Source organism: Oryctolagus cuniculus, chromosome 15 (genome assembly GCF_051225735.1).
Source record: "Oryctolagus cuniculus isolate XC-2025 breed Fujian yellow rabbit chromosome 15, ASM5122573v1, whole genome shotgun sequence".
Taxonomy (NCBI): domain Eukaryota; kingdom Metazoa; phylum Chordata; class Mammalia; order Lagomorpha; family Leporidae; genus Oryctolagus; species Oryctolagus cuniculus.
Window position 1 is genome coordinate 59,839,046 of NC_142881.1, and position 19,575 is coordinate 59,858,620.

The 19,575-nt window shown below is 45.6% G+C and overlaps 1 protein-coding gene across 8 annotated transcripts in view; it reads left to right on the top strand.

The window, feature by feature from the left end:
- MYPN (myopalladin) overlaps positions 1 to 19,575 on the top strand; it is a 119,331-nt gene that overhangs the window by 72,987 nt on the left and 26,769 nt on the right. For all 8 annotated transcript variants that reach the window (XM_051823235.3, XM_051823234.3, XM_070057739.2 and 5 more), the window contains 5 exons: positions 497 to 520; positions 6,871 to 6,987; positions 7,993 to 8,365; positions 17,722 to 18,312; positions 18,643 to 18,778. In XM_051823235.3, coding sequence (XP_051679195.2) covers positions 497 to 520; positions 6,871 to 6,987; positions 7,993 to 8,365; positions 17,722 to 18,312; positions 18,643 to 18,778 — 1,241 coding nt within the window. The remainder of the gene's footprint in view (positions 1 to 496; positions 521 to 6,870; positions 6,988 to 7,992; positions 8,366 to 17,721; positions 18,313 to 18,642; positions 18,779 to 19,575) is intronic.

The following is a 19,575-nucleotide window of genomic DNA, read 5'->3' on the forward strand; positions in this document are numbered from 1 at the left end:
TAGTATCACAATGGGCATTTTCAGGAATGCCAGAGAATTTTAAGATAAAGACCCTGCTTTTGAAGACACCGTCACCCATCCTGAGGCTCTGGACATTAGAAACCTTAGAGCGGGAGCTATAGCCTACATGCTATTAGGATATGAGAGCCCAAAGAGAAGAATGCGCTCTCAATCTTCACAAACTTTATTTTCAGGTAAAGCCACATAAGCACCAATAAAAGCAACTCATGTTCTGAATCCCAGCTAACTCAGAAACTCTATCTTGCTTGTGTTCCAAGCTGCAGTAACATCATTTAGTCAATCACTCTCTTGCTGCCATCTGTGGTATCCATTCTCACCCTACTAATAATGATCATTGTACTCAACCTGGGCACATTAACCTTTCAAACCACTCCTGAAATATGCAAGCAACTATGAAATTCTATAGGAAGCTACTGGTGGAAGTGTAGCCTCTTGGTAAAATAAATGCTCAGAATCTTTTTTTTTTTCCTTCTAGAACCTCGGTCCATGGCAGAGCCAGGTAAAGACCATTTCAACTTCAGTTTACTAGTGTGTGATTTGATGTACATTTTAAAAAATTGAAATGTTGATGGTGTCAATAAAAATCTAAAAATAACATTTTAAGAAAAAAGACCCAATGAACACTAGCTATAATTGTAGGAGAGGACAGGAGCAGGTATAAATTTGAAACATATTACTCAAAACCCAACATCAGTGCAGCTAGTTCTTTTTTTTATTTTTTATTTTTTCTTATTTTTATTTTTTGACAGGCAGAGTGGACAGTGAGAGAGACAGAGAGAAAGGTCTTCCTTTTGCCGTTGGTTCACCCTCCAATGGCCGATGCGGCCAGCGCGCTGCGGCCGGCGCACCACGCTGATCCGATGGCAGGAGCCAGGTGCTTCTCCTGGTCTCCCATGGGGTGCAGGGCCCAAGCACTTGGGCCATCCTCCACTGCACTCCCTGGCCACAGCAGAGAGCTGGCCTGGAAGAGGGGCAACTGGGACAGAATCCGGCGCCCCGACCGGGACTAGAACCCGGTGTGCCGGCGCCACTAGGTGAAGGATTAGCCTAGTGAGCTGCGGCGCCGGCCTAGTGCAGCTAGTTCTTGATCACTGTGGAATGTTTGGGAATTGTCCCTCTGTCCTGGTCCCCATCAGGCCCTTCCTAAACTGGGCATAGCAACTTCCAAGAAGCTAGATCATTTTCACTTCGACAGCCTCTGTGTCTCAACACTTACTTACACATCTGATTCTGGAATTTGTATAAATTCAAAAAAGTTTTAGTTGGAAGGATACTAACATCAGATAGAAGCAACAGCAGGTGAAGAAAAAAATCTCAATTCAAACAAGGGCATTAACATCTGAATGCCCTCTCTGTTATCACCCTATAAAGCTAGATTGTTTTTATAACACTACATGGAAAAGATGGTTTGGAATTTTAATATAATTCTTTCTTCTGACTGCTGGGTAGAAAGACATCCAAGAAGTAGACATGGAATATCCAGGTTGTACAGCCCTATTGGGCTTCGGGATGAATAGTAAGACCAGAATTGGTCTTTCTCTTGACACTGCTTATGGTGGAGCAGAATTTTTTTTCCCTTGAAAATGTTGCAGGTCTTTGACATCTCTATGCAGAGTGGGCTTTTTCATTTGGCAGTCATGCACAAAAAATAATTTTAGAGTTAGGCAAAAAGGAGCACTGCCCCAAATAAGTTTTTCCTTCTCAGTTCCATGTTCTAAAATTCCATAGCAATAGAGTTCTTCATTTCACCTGTGTAACATGAATACCCTTTGGAGACGGGGCACCTTATCAGGCCAGTGTAGTGTAGCGTGAGTGAGTTACCAGATCTTTTTCTGAGAGCAGGCTGCTGGAAGATAAGAGTCTAAATATTTGGGAAGGGGAACAGGGAGAAGGAAGCGTAAGTCTAGAGTTAAGAAAACAGGTGAGAGAGGCACCAAAACCAAACTCAGTCTCTACTTCACTTGGGATTCTTTAGGTATCAAATAAAGAAGATCTAGCTAAAAGTAGCCTAAACAATATGAAATTTTATTTTCTCACTTAGGAAGACTCCCTAAGAAGTGGCAGTCCTGGCACTGGTTATTTTAGCAGCTCAAAGATCACCAGAAACCAAACCACTTTTCATTCTGCCAGCTTCAGAGTTTCCTCTTGAGTTAGTTCTACTCATGAACCCAAGATGGCTGCCACAGTTAGGGCTTCACCTATACATAACAACCCTCAGAGGCAAAAACAGGGAAGAACACCATCTTCTGTCTCCTTTCTAAAGCAAAAGAAAACTTTCCCAGAAGATTGTCCCTGATGTCTCATTGATCAGCATTGTGTGTCGCTTGCCACCACTCAGCAGGAAAGGAGTTAGCATGTCTGTATTAGATTAATCATGATTCACCACCTGAGGCTGAGAGGGGCCACCACACCTTGAAGTACATGACCACTGCACGGAACCTGGGTGACACCAGAGTTCTATCAATACGATAGGAGGAGGGTGAAGAGTCACAGAGTAGGGCCTCAATATGCCAGCCATGGCCTCCTGGCCAGTTGTCCTAGAAGTGGTCTAATTAATTCAGTACCTTAAAAAAATTGCTCCTTATTTTCATTTTGTTTGAAAGATAGAGACAGAGAGAGATTTTCCATTCTCTGGTTCACTCCCCAAAAGCCCACAAAAGCCAGGGCTGGACTAGCACAAGTGCAAGAGCCAGGAAGTCAATCTGGTTTCCCTTGAAGGTGCTAAGGATCCACGTATTAGAACCAAGTGCTTGCTGCCTCCTGGGGTGTGCGTTAGCAGGAGCTGGATTGGAAGTAGAGCTGGAACTCGAACCCGGGCACTCTGCTACGGGCAGGCATCCCAACCAACCTTTTAACCAATGCGCCAAACACCCACCCAATTCAATTGTCTTGAAGCACTGAGATGCCAAGTTTCTCCTAAAACAAGTGTATTTTAATAATTTTGCTTTTAATGCCAGACCTACTGAGTGATAACTGGAGGGCATGCTCTGTCTTATGCCTCCTCTTTATTAACAGAAAAGGAATTCTAGCTATAATAATTTTAGTCTTCAGACATGTCGTTCAATCTGAGAATCACCCTGTAGTTATTCACAAGGGTTCATACTCTGTATTGGAATAATCCATACTAATCATTCTTATTTTACCCACAATCTCAAGTTAATCTATCAACTACTAGAAATAACAAGATGTTTATGTGGTGTCCAGTTTTAAATTGTGGCCAGTGATGTGGCACACCCGGTGAAGCCACCACTTGCAGCACCCGTGTCCCATTTTGAAGCACCAGCTCCAACCCCAGCTTCTCTGCTTCTGAGCCAGTGGATCAAAGATTTCTTTTCTTTTTTCTTTATTTTTTTTAATTATTTATTTATTTGTGAGATAGAGTTACAGACAGAAAGAGGGAGAGAAAGAAAGAGAGGTCTTCTATCTGCTGGTTTACTCCCCAAATAGCTGCAACAGCCAGAGCTGGGCCAATCCAAACCCAGGTCTTCCACGTGGGCACAGGGGCCCAAGCACTTGGGTCATCCTCCACTGCTTTCCCAGGCCATCAGCAGAGAGCTGGATAGGAAGTGGAGCAGCCAGGACTTGAACCGGCACCCATATGGGGTGCTGGCACCGCAGGCGGAGGCTTGACCTACTATGCCACAGCGCCAGCTCCTTGATTTCTTTCTCTCTCTGTCTCTATCACTCTACTTTTCAAATAAGTAAAATAAATCTTAAAAAAAATTGTAGACTTTGTTTACTATTACTTCATTGCAGTGTTTCCCATGGAAATAATGAGAAACCTGATTTAGAAACTTTCATTCATCCTTTTTATTTGACTACTTATTTTTTGTGTGTGATTTTCTAAGTTTATTGTTAATTCTATTTTTTTAATAAATCACTTATCCATGATAGTGATTTGTGTAAGGGAAAGTTTAACTGGTATAGACACTACATATGGAATTCTTCAGTGTTTTTTGTTTTGTTTTGTTTTTGTTTTTGTTTTGTTTGTTTGTTGTTTTGTTTTGTTTTGTTTTTGACAGGCAGAGTTAGTGAGAGAGAGAGACAGAGAGAAAGGTCTTCCTTCCATTGCTTCACCCCACAAATGGCCACTACGGCTGGCGCGCTGCACCGATCTGAAGCCAAGAGCCAGGTTCTTCCTCCTGGTCTCCCATGTGGGTGTAGGGCCCAGCACCTGGGCCATCCTCCACTGCCTTCCCAGGCCACAGCAGAGAGCTGGACTGGAAGAGGAGCAACCGGGACTAGAACATGGTGTGCCGGCACTGCAGGCGGAGGATTAGCCTAGTGAGCCGCGGCGCTGGCCTTGTTAATTATATTTTTGCCATCTAGACTGATGACATTAAAATAGAAGATCATCGCCGGCGCCGTGGCTCAATAGGCTAATCCTCCACCTTGCGGCGCCGGCACACCGGGTTCTAGTCCCGGTTGGGGCGCTGGATTCTGTCCCGGTTGCCCCTCTTCCAGGCCAGCTCTCTGCTATGGCCAGGGAGTGCAGTGGAGGATGGCCCAGGTGCTTGGGCCCTGCACCCCATGGGAGACCAGGAAAAGCACCTGGCTCCTGGCTCCTGCCAGGATCAGCGCGGTGCGCCGGCTGCAGCGGCGGCCATTGGAGGGTGAACCAACGGCAAAGGAAGACCTTTCTCTCTGTCTCTCTCTCTCACTGTCCACTCTGCCTGTCAAAAAAAAAAATAGAAGATCATCTGGGGGCTGACATTGTGGCACAGCAGGTACAGCCACTTCCTGCAACACCAGCATCCCATATGGGTGCTGGTTTGTGTCCTGGCTGCTTCACCTCCAGTCCAGCTCCCTACTAGTGGCCTAGGAAAAGCATCAGAAGATGGCCCAAGTGCTTGGGCCCCTGCCACTTATGTGTGAGACCCAGATGAAGTTCCTGGCTCCTGGCTTTGGCCTGGCTCAGCCCTGGTTGTTGTGACCACTTCCAGAGTGAACCAGGGGATGGAAGATCCCTCACTCTCTCTCTCCTTATATCTTTTTCAAATAAATAAATCTTTAAAAAATAGATCATCTAAGAATATATACTTAATATAGTATTGTAAAATCCCCTTGTCAGCACTCAGTCTGTGTGGAGTTACTGGTTCTATGTCCTTTGACTTGTTTAGCCTGCTAATGAGTCAGTTCAGTCAATAATTGTTTGGCTGATTGTTTTCTTTTTTTTTTTTTTTTAAGATTTATTTTACTTACTTAAAAGTTACAGAGAGAGGTAGAGCCAGAGAGAGAGGTCTTCCATCTGCTGGTTCACCCCTAAAAGGCCGGAGCTGAGCTGATCCGAAGCTGATCTGAAGCCAGGAGCCAGGAGCTTCCTCTAGGTCTCCCAGTGTGGCTGTCCTCCACTGCTCATGCAGGCCACAGCAAGAGCTGGATCAGAAGTGGAGTAGCCAGTACTCAAACCAGTGCCCACATGAGATGCTGGCACTGCCGGTGGTAGCTCTACCTGCTACACCACAGCACAGACCTCCTTGAGCTTTTTCAAAGCAGGTGTCACATTGGGCTAACACATTATGTCAAGTAGTTATTTTTATCATACAAATTGCTGCTGCTTTAGTTGATTACCTATTAAAGCAATTGACTTAAGTGTAAGTGTCACTCCCCCATTCCCAGAGGAACGACACCGGACCCTGCGCTGTTCTTTTTGCCCGGCCCTTCCCGTTCATTCCCTCACTCATGGAGGAATGACGCTGTCCCGGCTTAGCTGCCGACCCCCCCCCCCCCCCCGCCTCCGCGGAGGGGCAGCACCCCCTCCGCTTTCCCTGCTTCCGCAGAGGAGCGGCACACCGCCGGCCGGCTCTCTCAGGGGTTGCTCAGATGTTCCCCAGATATTCCCCGGTGCATGCTGTCTCTCTCCTCCTCTATAGTCCTCTTCCACCAATCCATGCTCTGCTGCCCACAAGCTGAGCATCCTGCTCTCCTCCAATCAGGAGCAGGATCAGCTCCTGCAGTTTATCAGTCAAATTGGCGAAGCAGCTGCATAGAAGTTGTTTGCTCTCTCTCAGCGCCATATTGTGGGAGATCAGATGCATAGAATTAGTCCTAGTTCCAGTAATTTAGTCTAGTCTCAGTTGCTCCCCACATGTAAGGATCTTGTAATTTGAAAACAAGACTAAACTCCTTAGAGAGGTATTGGTGGGAAATGAGAAGCTGAGAGAAAGGCATACGCCCATCACCTTTCCTGTTTCACTTGGGTCTGTAGAATCAGCAAATAGAATGGCAGGTGAAATCATCATCAGATTTGAAGTCATTCATTCTCTTTTGGTCTCTTCCTCTCTCTCACTTGAGTGTATAAGTACTTGAATAAATTCATGTAAACCAAATTTAATATTTTACATTTAACGTGTACATAAAATATTTATCCTTTTTTATCTTTATCAGAAGTTCTAAAAGTAGTGAATAGACTTTGTAAAACAGATTTAAAAACACAAATATGGGGGCTGGCGCTGTGGCATAGCTGATAAAACCTCCACCTGCAGTGGTGGCAGGCTGATTGTTTTCTAAGACAAGACAGTCAGCTTCCTATATTGACTTTTGTAGAATTATCATCTGATAATAAATTCCATAATTCACTTTTTGGAAGCCATTTATTTATTTGAGAGACAGAGGAAGAGAAAGTTCCCATTCTCTGGTTCATTCTCCAAATGCTCAGAATATCCAGGGCCACAGCCCAGAGCCAGGAATTCAACACAGGTCTCCCATGTGGGTGGCAGGACCCCAACTAGTGAGCCATCACCTGCTGCCTCCCAGGGTCTGCATTACCAGGAAGCTGGAGTCAGGAGCTGAAGCTTAAGTCTATTCTCATAGTTAAGACAGTAACCATTCTGTTTTCCTGACACATAGAGGAGATTTGCACGTTGGTCATTGCCGAGGTGTTTGCAGAAGACTCCGGATGCTTCACGTGCACTGCAAGCAACAAGTATGGCACAGTGTCAAGCATTGCACAGCTGGATGTGAGAGGTAAGGGCTCCTTAGGTGCCAGACCCGTCTGGACTACGACTTTGAGTGTGAATATACAGAGTCTGGGTTACCCTTCCCGACTGTTTTTCATACACAACTAACTTGGCTCTCCTAAGAAGACTTGAATTATTGAGGAAACTGCTCTTGAACAATGTCCAGTTTTCAATTTCTTATTGCATTTAGAGCCACCCCGTCCCATCCCAGCTATCCTGCTGTCACCTGAATGCAATAACCAGCCCTTGCCTCATGTTCTTGCTTCCTGCAGTTTTAGTTACCTGCCACTCCAAAAATACTAAGTGGAAAATTTCAGAAATAAAGAATTCCTAGGTTTTAAATTACAGTCTGTTCTGAGCAGCATAATGAAATCTTATGAGGTAACACTCCACCCTGCCAAGGACATGAACCATTCCTTTGTCCAGTGTATCCACACTGTATATGCTACCCACCAATCGGTTACTGAGTAGCTGAGTCAGTTATCAGATTGACTACTGCAATATCTCAGTGCTTGTGTTCAAGAAACCCTTATTTTACTTAATAATAACCCTGAACTGCAAGAGTAGTGACACAAAGGAGGCACCACGGCTTGAGACATGGAAGGCCAGATTAACTCTGCACTATGTGGCAACACTTCAGGATATATAGGAAAAATCCTTTGGTACTCTCCACAGTTTCAGGCCTCCACAGGGGAGTCTTGGACAACATCCCCTGAGGACAAAGAAGAAACTACTGTACTTTCTAAGAAAAAAATCTCCTTGGTCTTATATAAATTTCTTAAATTATTTCTGAATGATTACTTAAATTTTTAATTCAGTTTTATTCTTGCCCCTTCACTATTCCTTCATGGCCTAGATTATTATCTATGTTTGACAAGCATTTTCCCATTTGTGCGCCCATCCAGCTTGAATACTTTCCCATCTGTATACGTGCCCCCAGCTGGGTGCTATAGTGCCTTTGCAGTCTTGTTGGGTAAGGCTAACAGCCCGGGTCCTGTGATTGTTCTTGCAGGCAATGAAGACCTGGGCAACAACGGGTCTCTTCACTCAGCCAACTCCACCACCAACCTGGCTGTTACTGAGCAACAGCCATCCCCACCCAACCCAGAGCCTCCTTCTGCAGAACAACCCCCCAAACCCAAACTTGAAGGGGTTCTGGTGAACCACAACGAGCCCAGATCCAGTTCCAGGATCGGGCTCCGCGTTCACTTCAACCTGCCTGAAGATGACAAAGGAAGCGAGGCATCTTCTGAGAGTGGAGTGGCGACCGCCCCCCTCACGAGGCCTGACTCTTTCCAGGGGAGGTTTAATGGCCAGGCAGCAAAATTCCAGGAGCCATCTTCACCCATCAAGGAACCCCCTCCAGTTCTGGCCAAGCCCAAACTGTAAGTAAACCTTAGAATGGATAACCAAGAGTGCCTGTGAGCTTCTCTTGAATCAGACCTTCCTAAAAATGATGGAGCTCAAAAAGGAATTACCAAATGAGAAAACATACATTAAAGGCTTTGCAGACAGCACATCCGTACATCAGTTTAAGGTACTCTGATATCATCCTTATTACTAACATTCTACCTCCAAGCAATGGTTCAACCAAACAACCCAGAGAGACAATCGCCTGGCATTAGAGGCCCCCAGGTAAGACACTTCTACATGCTTGTGGTAAAGCCCTTTCTCACAACTAACATCTTTAGAGTCTGTAATTTCACCCTTCTGTTTCCCACTTCTGCTTTAGTTTCAGCTTTTGTAATCTTTAGAAAGAAGCTATTCAGAGACCATTTTTTGCTATTGCTGGATACACTGCAGTAGTCATAGTAGGTTTTATAGACATATAGTAGGATAGAAGAAGAAGTCACGGTTTTCTGACTCAACCAAGGAGCCTGCTGTGGCAGTTGTCAGAACCCTCTAGAGAGCGTCTGTCAGAGCCATGTTTGCAATGTTTATTGTCCATCCATAGCAAAGCAAATACAGAGCATGATGCAACTACGCTGTTCTGTGTCATCCATCCACACATCAAAATGATAACATTTCCACTTATAGTTACATCAGCCTTTAAATGTCAACTCAAGACCTACAGCATCGTGTGTGGCCCAGTGCCGACTGGGAGCTGTTCACTGCAAGCCACTCACACCATTTGGTTCTACAGTCCTCTCACTACACACAGCAAAATTCTGGATGTAAAATTTTTTTTTTTTTTTTTTGACAGGCAGAGTGGACAGTGAGAGAGAGACAGAGAGAGAAAGGTCTTCCTTTGCCGTTGGTTCACCCTCCAATGGCCGCCGCTGCAGCCGGCGCACCGCGCTGATCCGATGGCAGGAGCCAGGAGCCAGGTGCTTTTCCTGGTCTCCCATGGGGTGCAGGGCCCAAGCACCTGGGCCATCCTCCACTGCACTCCCTGGCCATAGCAGAGAGCTGGCCTGGAAGAGGGGCAACCGGGACAGAATCCGGCGCCCCGACCGGGACTAGAACCCGGTGTGCCGGCGCCGCAAGGTGGAGGATTAGCCTATTGAGCCACGGCGCCGGCCCTGGATGTAAAATTTTAATATCATGAAACTTGACTCTCAACAAGTTACAACCAAAAATGTCTCATTCCACTCAAAGCCATGCCAGTCACTGGAGAAAGCATCCACCTAAAGTCAGAAGAGGGGGAGGGGTTGTTTCAGAGACACAGGCAGCAAAAGCAGCCAAGTTCTGCGGAAGAACTGCTGAGCTGGGAGCTTGAACTCCTCGCCTGTCAGTCAGGGATCACTTGGCCAGCCCAGCCAACTGGAGTCGGCACAGCTGGCTCACCCTCTGTCCGTTGAGCAGCTCCCCTTTCCTCTCTACCTGTCTCCTCGATGCTTCTCTTCCTGAAGACTCGTCAGTTCCTATGTGGCCCATCAAGAGCACGTGTTCCCATACTGCACCACGACCTGTGTCAAGTGCCACTGGGGACTTAGTTGTTCACAGTTTGATTCTACATTTCAATAGGTCCGATCTGGTCAGGCAGCCACTCCTCCCTACTCCCAGTCTACTCAGCTGTGCAGAGGAATTATGTTTGGAAGGAAGAGCCACATGGGTCAAATCAGGACCCGTGGGTGGGGAATGTCTCAGAGAAGGGAATTTTAGGGAACAGCTAACCCTAAACAACTGCCTGGGGAACTGCCTCCTTCATGGGGTTTTCTCCCTTGCCCAGGGACAGTTTTAGGGGCCATTAGGTAGGTCAGTTAGGATTAAGTTGAGCTTTACAGAAAACCTGAATTAACAGAGGTTGAACACAGGAGAGGTTTTTTCTCTTACATAGAGTGGACAGGAGCCTGGGGCTGCTCTGGTGCTTCGTGGTCTGCCCTGCCAGCTGCCACACTGGCATTTCTCCAAGTCCCCTCACAGTCCAAGGTGGCTCATGGTGGTCTGGTCATCTCGCCTGCATTCAGGTAGCAGGAAAGCAATGGGCAGAAGTCACACTCTTTATATCAGAATTGTTTTTAAGGAACCCATTTTAGGGAGCCTTAATGGAAGTCTCATCCCAAATCTTCTGCTTATCTCATTGGCCAGCATTGGTCCTCCTTTGTAATGGTATACTCATTACAAAGGAGGTGGTCTTTGATGCACAGATCGCCACCGTGAATAAAATCAGGTTCTATAACAGAGAGCAAGAATTAAGTAGACAGACATATCTGCCAAATGAGATTTGCAATTCTTTGTGCTAAATTCTTTACTGGTACTTTCTAAAAATCCTGTCTTCAGCACCATATAATTCTTTATTATTCTTTCCTTTCCCTAAGTTTTTTCTTAATTGTGTGTATGTTTATATTAGTATAGGTATGAATATACATGTATATGAACACACACACTTAAACACACTCTTTGTTATCCATTGTCTACTTTTTTCTTGCTAGTTTTAACTTCTTTGGGTTTTTTTTTATTTAAACTTTTTTTTTGACAGATAGAGTTAGACAGTGAGAGAGAGAGAGAGAAAGGTCTTCCTTCCGTTGGTTTACCCCCCAATTGGCCGCCACGGCCGGAGCTATGCCAATCCAAAGCCAGGAGCCAGGTGCTTCTTCCTGGTCTCCCATGCGGCTGCAGGTGCCCAAGCACCTGGGCCATCCTCCACTGCCTTCCCGGGCCACAGCAGAGAGCTGGACTGGAAGAGAGGCAACCGGGACTAGAACCCAGCACCTATATGGGATGCCGGCACCGCAGGTGGAAGATTAACCTAGTGAGCCACGGCGCCGGTCCCTTCTTTGGGTTTTAATAATCTTCATTTGTTTATTTGAAAGGCAGAGAGACACAGACAGACAGAGATCTTCTGTTCATTGGCTCACTCTCCAAATGCCTGTGCAACAGCCAGAGCTGTGCTGAAACCAGGAGCCACAAACTCAGCCCGGAGCTCCCATATTAAGTGGCAAGGACTCAGGCACTTGAGCCATTACATGCTGCCTCCCAGGATGCACGGTATCCGGAATCAGAAAGAGAGCCAGAAGTTGAACCCAGGCACCTCGATATAGCATGCAGACATCCTAAATGGTAGCTTAACTGCTATGCCAAATACCCATCCCTGGCTTTTATTTTATTTTTAAAATTTATTTCTTTGAGAAGCAGAGAGAGAAACAGAGAGACAAACACAAAGAGAGATCTTTCATCTACTGGTTCATTCCCCAAACATCCATATCAGTGGGGGACAGAAGCCAAAGTTGGGAGTCTGGAATGTCATCCAGGTCTCCGAAGTGGGTTCAGGGATCCAATTCCTTGGGCCATCACTGATATTTCCCAGGGTTTGCATTAGTAGGAAACCAAAGTCAGGAGCTGGGAAGGGGAATCAAACCCAGGTACTACAGAATGGGATGCTGTTGTCAACCACTAGACCTCCCAGGTTTTGCAGGGCAATGGGCCAACATTTAGCCTAGTGGTTAAGATGCATATTAAGTCGGCCAGCATTGTGGTGCAGCAGGTTAAGCTGTCACCTGCAACATTGGCATCCCATATGGGCGCCAATTTGTGTCCCAACTGCTGCACTTCCAATCCAGCTCCCTGCTAATGTGCCTGGGAAAGCAGTGGAAGATGGTCTGAGTGCTTGGCCTCCTGCCACCCATACAGGAGACCAGGATAAAGTTCCTGGCTCCTTTCTCCTGGCTTTGGCCTGGCCCAGCTCTGGCTGACACAATCATTTGGGAAGTGAACCAGCAGATGGAAGATCTCTCTCTGTGTCTCTCCTTCTGTTGCTCTAACACTAGCTTTCAAATAAATAAATAAATCTTTAACAACAACAACAAAGATGGAGGTTAAGAGCCTGCACCCCTGGGGCTGGCGATGTGGTACAGCAGGTTAACGCCCTGGCCTGAAGCACCAGCATCCCATATGGGAGCTGGTTTAAGACCCGGCTGCCCCACTTCCGATCCAGCTCTCTGCTATGGCCTGAGAAAGCAGTAAAGATGGCCCAAGTCCTTGGGCCTCTGCACCCACATGGGAGACCCTGTAGAAGCTCCTGGCTCTGGATCAGCGCAACTCCGGCTGTTGCAGCCAACTGGGGAGTCATCAGATGGAAGACCTTTCTCTCTCTCTCTCTCTCTATCTCTCTCTGCCTCTCCTCTCTCTGTGTAACTCTTTCAAATCAATTAAAAAAAAAGAGCCTGCATCCCATATCAGGAGTGCCTGGCTCTGCTCCTGACTCCAGCATTCAGGCTATGGGATCTTTGAAATCATGTTTATACCCGAGCTTTCTTTTCTATGGATTTATCAACTCTCTCCAGTTACCTTAAAATATCTTCCTGTTTGTCACAACTTAATTTAAGCTTATGAGCTCTGCAGACAGACATACTTAGGTTCTAATCCTGGTTCTGTCACTCATTCTCTATGTGGCTTTGGGCAGCTTCTGGACTTGTCTGACCCTGTTTCCCTTATAAGTAAAATAGTAATAAAAGTATCTCAATGTTGTTGTGAGAATTGATATATAAAACACCTAAAACATGCATGTGATTGATAGATGGTGACTATTATATTTCTTAATTTCTGAATCACAGTAGTTAATTTCTAGATTTTTGTTTCAGAACAGCACCTCCCAAAACTAGTCGAAGGAGTTGCTATAGAACCCCTAAACCAGGCTGGCTCGCCTGTGAACAGAGTAGGCCATCTGACAAGAGCAGTGTTCTTGCAAAGCGTAGAACAAGGAGCTGGGCAGCTTTCACTTCATCCTCAGGCTCCCCAAGAGGTTAGGAGTGAAAGTTCTTATGAACTGAAGTTGGGGCTGAGAGTCAGAAACTGGGGTGAGCCCAGAAATCTGTGTTTGAAGCTGCCCTACAGGGACTTCTGAGGCTGGCTGAAGTTCAGGAATGAATGGCCTACATTTTGTTGTTGTTGTTGTTGTTTTTTTTTGTTTTTTGTTTTTTGTTTTTTTTTTTTTGACAGGCAGAGTGGACAGTGAGAGAGAGAGACAGAGAGAAAGGTCTTCCTTTTGCCATTGGTTCACCCTCCAATGGCCGCCGCGGCCGGCGCGCTGCGGCCGGCGCACCGCGCTGATCCGATGGCAGGAGCCAGGAGCCAGGTGCTTTTCCTGGTCTCCCATGGGGTGCAGGGCCCAAGCACTTGGGCCATCCTCCACTGCACTCCCGGGCCACAGCAGAGGGCTGGCCTGGAAGAGGGGCAACCGGGACAGAATCCGACGCCCCGACCGGGACTAGAACCCGGTGTGCCGGTGCCGCTAGGCGGAGGATTAGCCTAGTGAGCCGCGGCGCCGGCCAAATGGCCTACATTTGAAAAGTAATAATAACTAAGCCTGGATCCCTGCTCACACCAATTAACTCTCTGGGCAGTGGTGCCTAAATCTGCGAGGTTGGTTTCTGTTTTGTGGTCTCCAGTGATTCCAAACTGCTGCCAGCAAGACTGCTAAAACCAGCCCCTATCTCCTCAGAGCGAGTTCTGCTAGTCGGGGTGTGACGGCCCAGGAGATGTTTAACGTCCCCATAGGCCGCCAATGTCCTCCCGGTGCGGCGAGTTGGGATGAACCGCCCTGGGTGGCCTCTCAGAGCCCAGGAGCCACGCGGCCTGAAATGGTTGCAAAATTGCTTTCAAAAGTACTCCAGCCTATGCCCCAAGTTCATTGTGCTGTTTGGTCTAACGTTTCATCTCAAAAATCTAAAATCCCGGAGCCAGCGCCGTGGCTCACTTGGTTGATCCTCTGCCTGCAGCGCTGGCATCCCGTATGGGCGCCAGGTTCTGGATATGGTTGCTCCTCTTCCAGGCCAGCTCTCTGCTGTGGCCTGGGAAGGCAGTGGAGGATGGCCCAAGTGCTTGGGTCCTGCACCCGTGTGGGAGACCAGGAGGAAGCACCTGGCTCCTGGGTTCGGATTGGCGCAGCGCGCCGGCTGTAGTGGCCATTTGTGGGTGAACCAATGGAAGGAAGACCTTTCTCTCTCTCTCTCTCTCTCTCTCTCTCTCTGTCTATCTGTCAAATAAAAAAAAATCTAAAATCCCTAAGAAATTCTTTTGTATAGTATTCCTTATGATTCAGAAACTCTGCTATTTATTTGTAAAGCTCTTGAAAATGACTTTTGTGGTTTGGAAATGAAGAAATGTAATAGCCACCGTCTGTCAATCACCTACATGTTTCACGTGATTTGTTTATCAGTTTTCACTACAACATTAAGAGATGCTATTATTACCATTTTACATAGAAAGGGAATCGGGGTAGAAGAGTCTAGAAAACCACCCAGAGCCAGGACTGGGACCTCAGTGTGTCTGTGTGCAGAGCTCATAAGTTTAAATTAGGTTGTGACAAAAGGGAAGATATTTTAAGGTAACTGCAGAGAGTTGATAAATCCACATAAAAAAATGCCTGGGTATAAACATGATTTCAAAGGTCCCATAGCAACAAGAAATGAGCAGCTGAGCTTACAACAATTTACAGCAGGCTGTTACTTTGAATGAAAGGTTTACTCGGGATTTTGGAGCTGGTCTGCTTTAAAATCAGTCTTGTTTTTCAGACTTTTACTAGAAAGTGATAAATAAGGGTCCTCTATTCTCTGTAAGCAACCACTGGTGGTGTGGTATGTAGGGATGGCTCACTGGATTTTTCAGGCAGCATGTACTGTCTCAGACATAGTGGAATCTTCTGCAGTACTTAGCAAAATAGACACACAGAAAGCTTGAGAAAATTCCACTGAAGAACGGAATTAACACCTTGTCCTGATGTAATGACTCAGCTAAGCCAAACAGCTGTGTTAAATCCTTTCTGAAACAAGATAGAAGTCAAAGAAAAACTTGAAACAAAAAGACATACTCAAATGAATTCTTTCAGAATCTTAATCAGAATAATTTGATGCTGTATCTTACATTTCATTTTGTTGAAGATTTGTGATCCTCTACCATCCAAACACAATTTATTTCCAAATAAATCCAAATCCAAACATATTTCATTGAGCAGCAAGGGCTAACAGGCCATTTGAAGTCTTACTGAAAGGAGAAAATTGGATCTTAGCTACCACTCAACATGAAGTAAAGGGAAATGGGAACCACTTAAGACCAAATGCCTCGCAGCTCCTCACTGGCATCCTTTTCCTTGTGAGATCACTGTTCCTGCACTGCATCTTCAATTTCCACAGCCACAATCAACTACTTCTGCAACTTCATCAAATCAGAACTCACTAAGGTCAAAAAACATGTCCTGAAAATCACATACTGTATAACTTACTTTACACAGCATGCTTTATAACAGTTGCAGAAGGTATTATGGCAAACATGAGATCCATGAAAAAGTAAGAGATTATGTATTGTCATCCTTTTGGGAAAAGTCATCAGCAACAGAAACAATGTCAATTGAGTATATTTTTCTAAGGAAAATCCAACAAAGATATTTCCGCTTTTCTTAATTGCTGAATATTCTTGTACAGAGAAATGAAAAAGTTTAAATTTTAATTATATTACTTTCTCTCAGCTTCAACACTCACTTCCAAAAAGGGATGATAAGAAAGTTACTGTGACAAGTGCATAATACTCTTGAATTCTTAGTTTAACTTAAGAAAAGAGTTTTTCATGGCTGAACAAAGGATTGTGTGGTAGGTTGCCTTTGACAGCAGCAGTGGAAGCAGAAATGGGTCTTTCTTTTGTGAAGTTACTTTCTCCACCGATGGTATACCTGAAATATTAATGAGAGGAAGGAGAAAGGTCTCAAACTTCAAGAATTAAGAAAAAAACAAGATTTGAAGAACTTTCTCATTCAACTGTGTAACTGTTGTTGGCTTTCCTGGTGGTTGGAAAACATTTCTAATAGATCTTAGGTTCAGCAAGATCAACCCCTGTGTTCCAGAGGCAACATGTATTTCCAAAGAACAGAAAACCGGTGGCCTTGAAGCACTGTAACACCATGTGTGGATCTTCCAAAGGTTATTCATGCAACAGTAGATTCTCGAGGTCAGGGCTGTGGTACAGTGGGTTAAAGCCACAGCCGGCAGCATTGGCATCCCATCTGGGTGCCGGTTTGAGTCCCTGCTGCTCTACTTCCAATCCGGCTCCCTGCTAATGTGCCTGGGAAAGCAGCAGAGGATGGCCCAAGTCCTTGGGCCCCAGCACCCAGGTGGGAGACCTGGAAGGAGCTCCTAATTCCTGGCAATCGCCTGGCCCAGTCCTGGCTGTTGAGACCATTTGGGAAGTGAGCCAGTGAATGGAAGACCTCTCTCTCTGTCTCTACCTTTCTCTCTCTGTAACTATGACTTTCAAAATAATAAAATAAATCTTTGAAAGGCAGAGAGGCAGAGAAAGAGAAAGAGAGAGAGAGAGAGAGAGAGAGATCTTCCATCCACTGGTTTTTTCCCCAAATGGCCCCAACAGCTGGGGCTGGGCTGAGCTGAAGCTTGAAGATGGAGCCTGAAAGATGGCCCAAGTACTTGGGCTCCTGCACCCACACAGGAGACCGCAAGAATCTCCTGGTTCCTGGCTTCAGCCTATCCCAGCCCCAGTCATTGCAGTCTTTTGGGGAGTGAACCAGGCATGAAAGATCTCTGTCTCTCCTCTCTCTAACTCTGCCTTTCAAATAAATAAATAAATCTTTTAAAAAAATAGATTTTCCAAGGAGCAAAGTTTGGCAGCCATGGTGACTGCATAGATACATGACTTTAAGACATTTTTATTCCATCTTCTTTCTTAAAAAAAAAAAATAAGCATCATGTGAAGAGAAATCAAATAGAGTTGGGACTTGGGGCAAATCTTGTCTCCATGATTCAGGCTCCTGTAAGTTGTGAAACTGATCCCAGCTTGCTCTTCTTTCTCTTTTGAGGAATAAGAAAAGCATGACCATGTAATATATCATTCAAATCAGAACTTTTTAAATTTTATTTATTTTAAAGATTTGTTTATTTATTTGAAAGGGAGAGAGAGAGAGAGAGAGAGAGAGAGAGAGAGATCTTCCATCCACTGGTTCACTCCTCAAACGCCCATAACAGCCAGGTCTGAACCAGGCCTAAGCCAAGAGCCAGTCTACCTGGGTCCCCCACATGCATGGCAGGGACCCAAGCATCTGAGTTGTCACCTGCTGCCTCCCAGCGTGCAAGTTAGCGGGAAGCTGGAGCTGGAAGCCTAGCCAGACTCAAAGTCAGGCACTCTGATATGGGGTGCAAGCATCCCAAGCAGCAGTTTAATTGCTGGGCCACATGCCCATCCCTGTGTGTTCCTAGTCTGCATCAAGTTCTAAGCAGCCTATGTGTATGTTTTCAGAAAAATGAGGCCGGTGGTAACACATTTCCCTCCTCTGTCCCCACTCTTGTCTTGTGTGCAGTGATTCTACTCAATTACAACAGCTTCAGAACCAAGTCTTACTGGAACAACAGCAACTGCAAAACCCATCTCCGTCTTCACCCAAGGAGTTTCCTTTCAACATGAGTGTTTTGAATTCCTCTGCTCCCCCCGTGGCGACAATGTCCAGCAAGCAGGTGAAGGCCCCGTCAACACAGACCTTCAACTTGGCCCGACCGAAGCATTTCCTCCCCTCCACAAGCAGCACCACGGCTACCATGTCCCCTTCCAGCTCTCCGGTGTTCACCCTGAGCAGCACTCCTCAGACTATGCAGAGGACAGTGAGCAAAGAAAGCCTCTTGATTTCTCACCCCTCTGTGCAAACCAAATCTCCAAGCGGGGTTTCCATCCAAACTGAGCCACCACACGCAGGCCCAACAGAACCAGCACAACCAGCGCTCACGTTTTCCATCCCCACTGGAAACCAGTTTCAGCCCCGTTGCGTGTCCCCAACTCCTGTGTCTCCCACCGGCCGGATTCAGAACCCAGTGGCTTTCCTCAGCTCTGTTCTGCCTTCTCTCCCTGCCATCCCACCCACCAACGCCATGGGGCTGCCTAAAAGTGCACCATCTGTGTAAGTGTCATGAGGGTCTCAGGGTAAGAGATGCCAGTTAAGAGGGGGCTTTGGTGTAGAACAGTTTAATCTGGGAAAGGATTCTCCATCAGAGGATTCCTTAGACAATCCTCTCTCTCAGACACAAAATGGATACTGAACACCTCAGGACAAAGGGCACAAATACTTTGAATCATTTTTAATAATGAAAAGATTTAAATGCTTCTATAAACACAGATTCTGTATGCCTAATAACTGCTAGTATCTGGTTGTCACTTCATTCTGATTTCTAGCCTTTGTACACTGGGCAGGGTTTATCATGGATGTATCAGGGGTGAATCTATTTTGCAGGCCATCCCAGGGACTAATGAAGAAAACCAAGTCTCCTCAACCAGTGAGTGATGATTACATTCGTGAAACTAAGAATGCACTGATTCTAGACTTGGGGAAAAAAATGAACTTCAGTGATGTCAGATCAAACCAGCAGGTAAGATCGTTGGACTCAGACAGTGTATTGGAATTTTATGGTAAGCAATAGAATTTTGTTTAATTTGGTCCTTGGATATTCGGGTCATCTAGGCTCAGTGAGCTTGATGCTGCAGCTTAGCTGGTAGAGCACAGACAAAGGGTCCTGTAGAAATTCATCCACATACAACTGGAGTTCTTGGTTACCCCAGTAGTTTTCTTGTTTACACATTTACCCAGAATAGAATATACAGCAATCCTCCCCTAGCTGCAGGATTCCTGTAACCTCAGATAGCACCCAACCCTATATACTCATTTTTTCTTATGCATACTGATCTATGATAAAATTCAATTTTTCAATTGGACACAGTAAGAGGTTAACAGTAGTTAACAATAAAATTGAACAAGTATAATAATTATATATTACATATAAATAATGTATGTATTTATAGTAAAAGGTATTCAAAACATTCACTGTTTATTTCTGGAATTTTCCATTTAATATTTTCAGACCCCAGTTGACCAGGGGTAAGTGAAACTGTGGAAAGTCCAATCCTAGATAAAGAGGGGATTACTGTATTAAAGGAGGAGAGAGATTAGTCTGTAATCCATGCCAGTTAGCCTCAGCTCAGTTTTTGCAAACCACCACAGCACTGAGATATTTCAATAGCTGAGCCTTGAGCTGATTTTGACTTTACGGAACTCTGGGGTTCTAAACCGTCCCTCATGCGACATCCTTCATTCTCACGGACCTGGAGGTCTGATCGCCAGTCCCTCTCGGTCTTTATATTATACTGCATCATGTGAAATAGCCAGTAG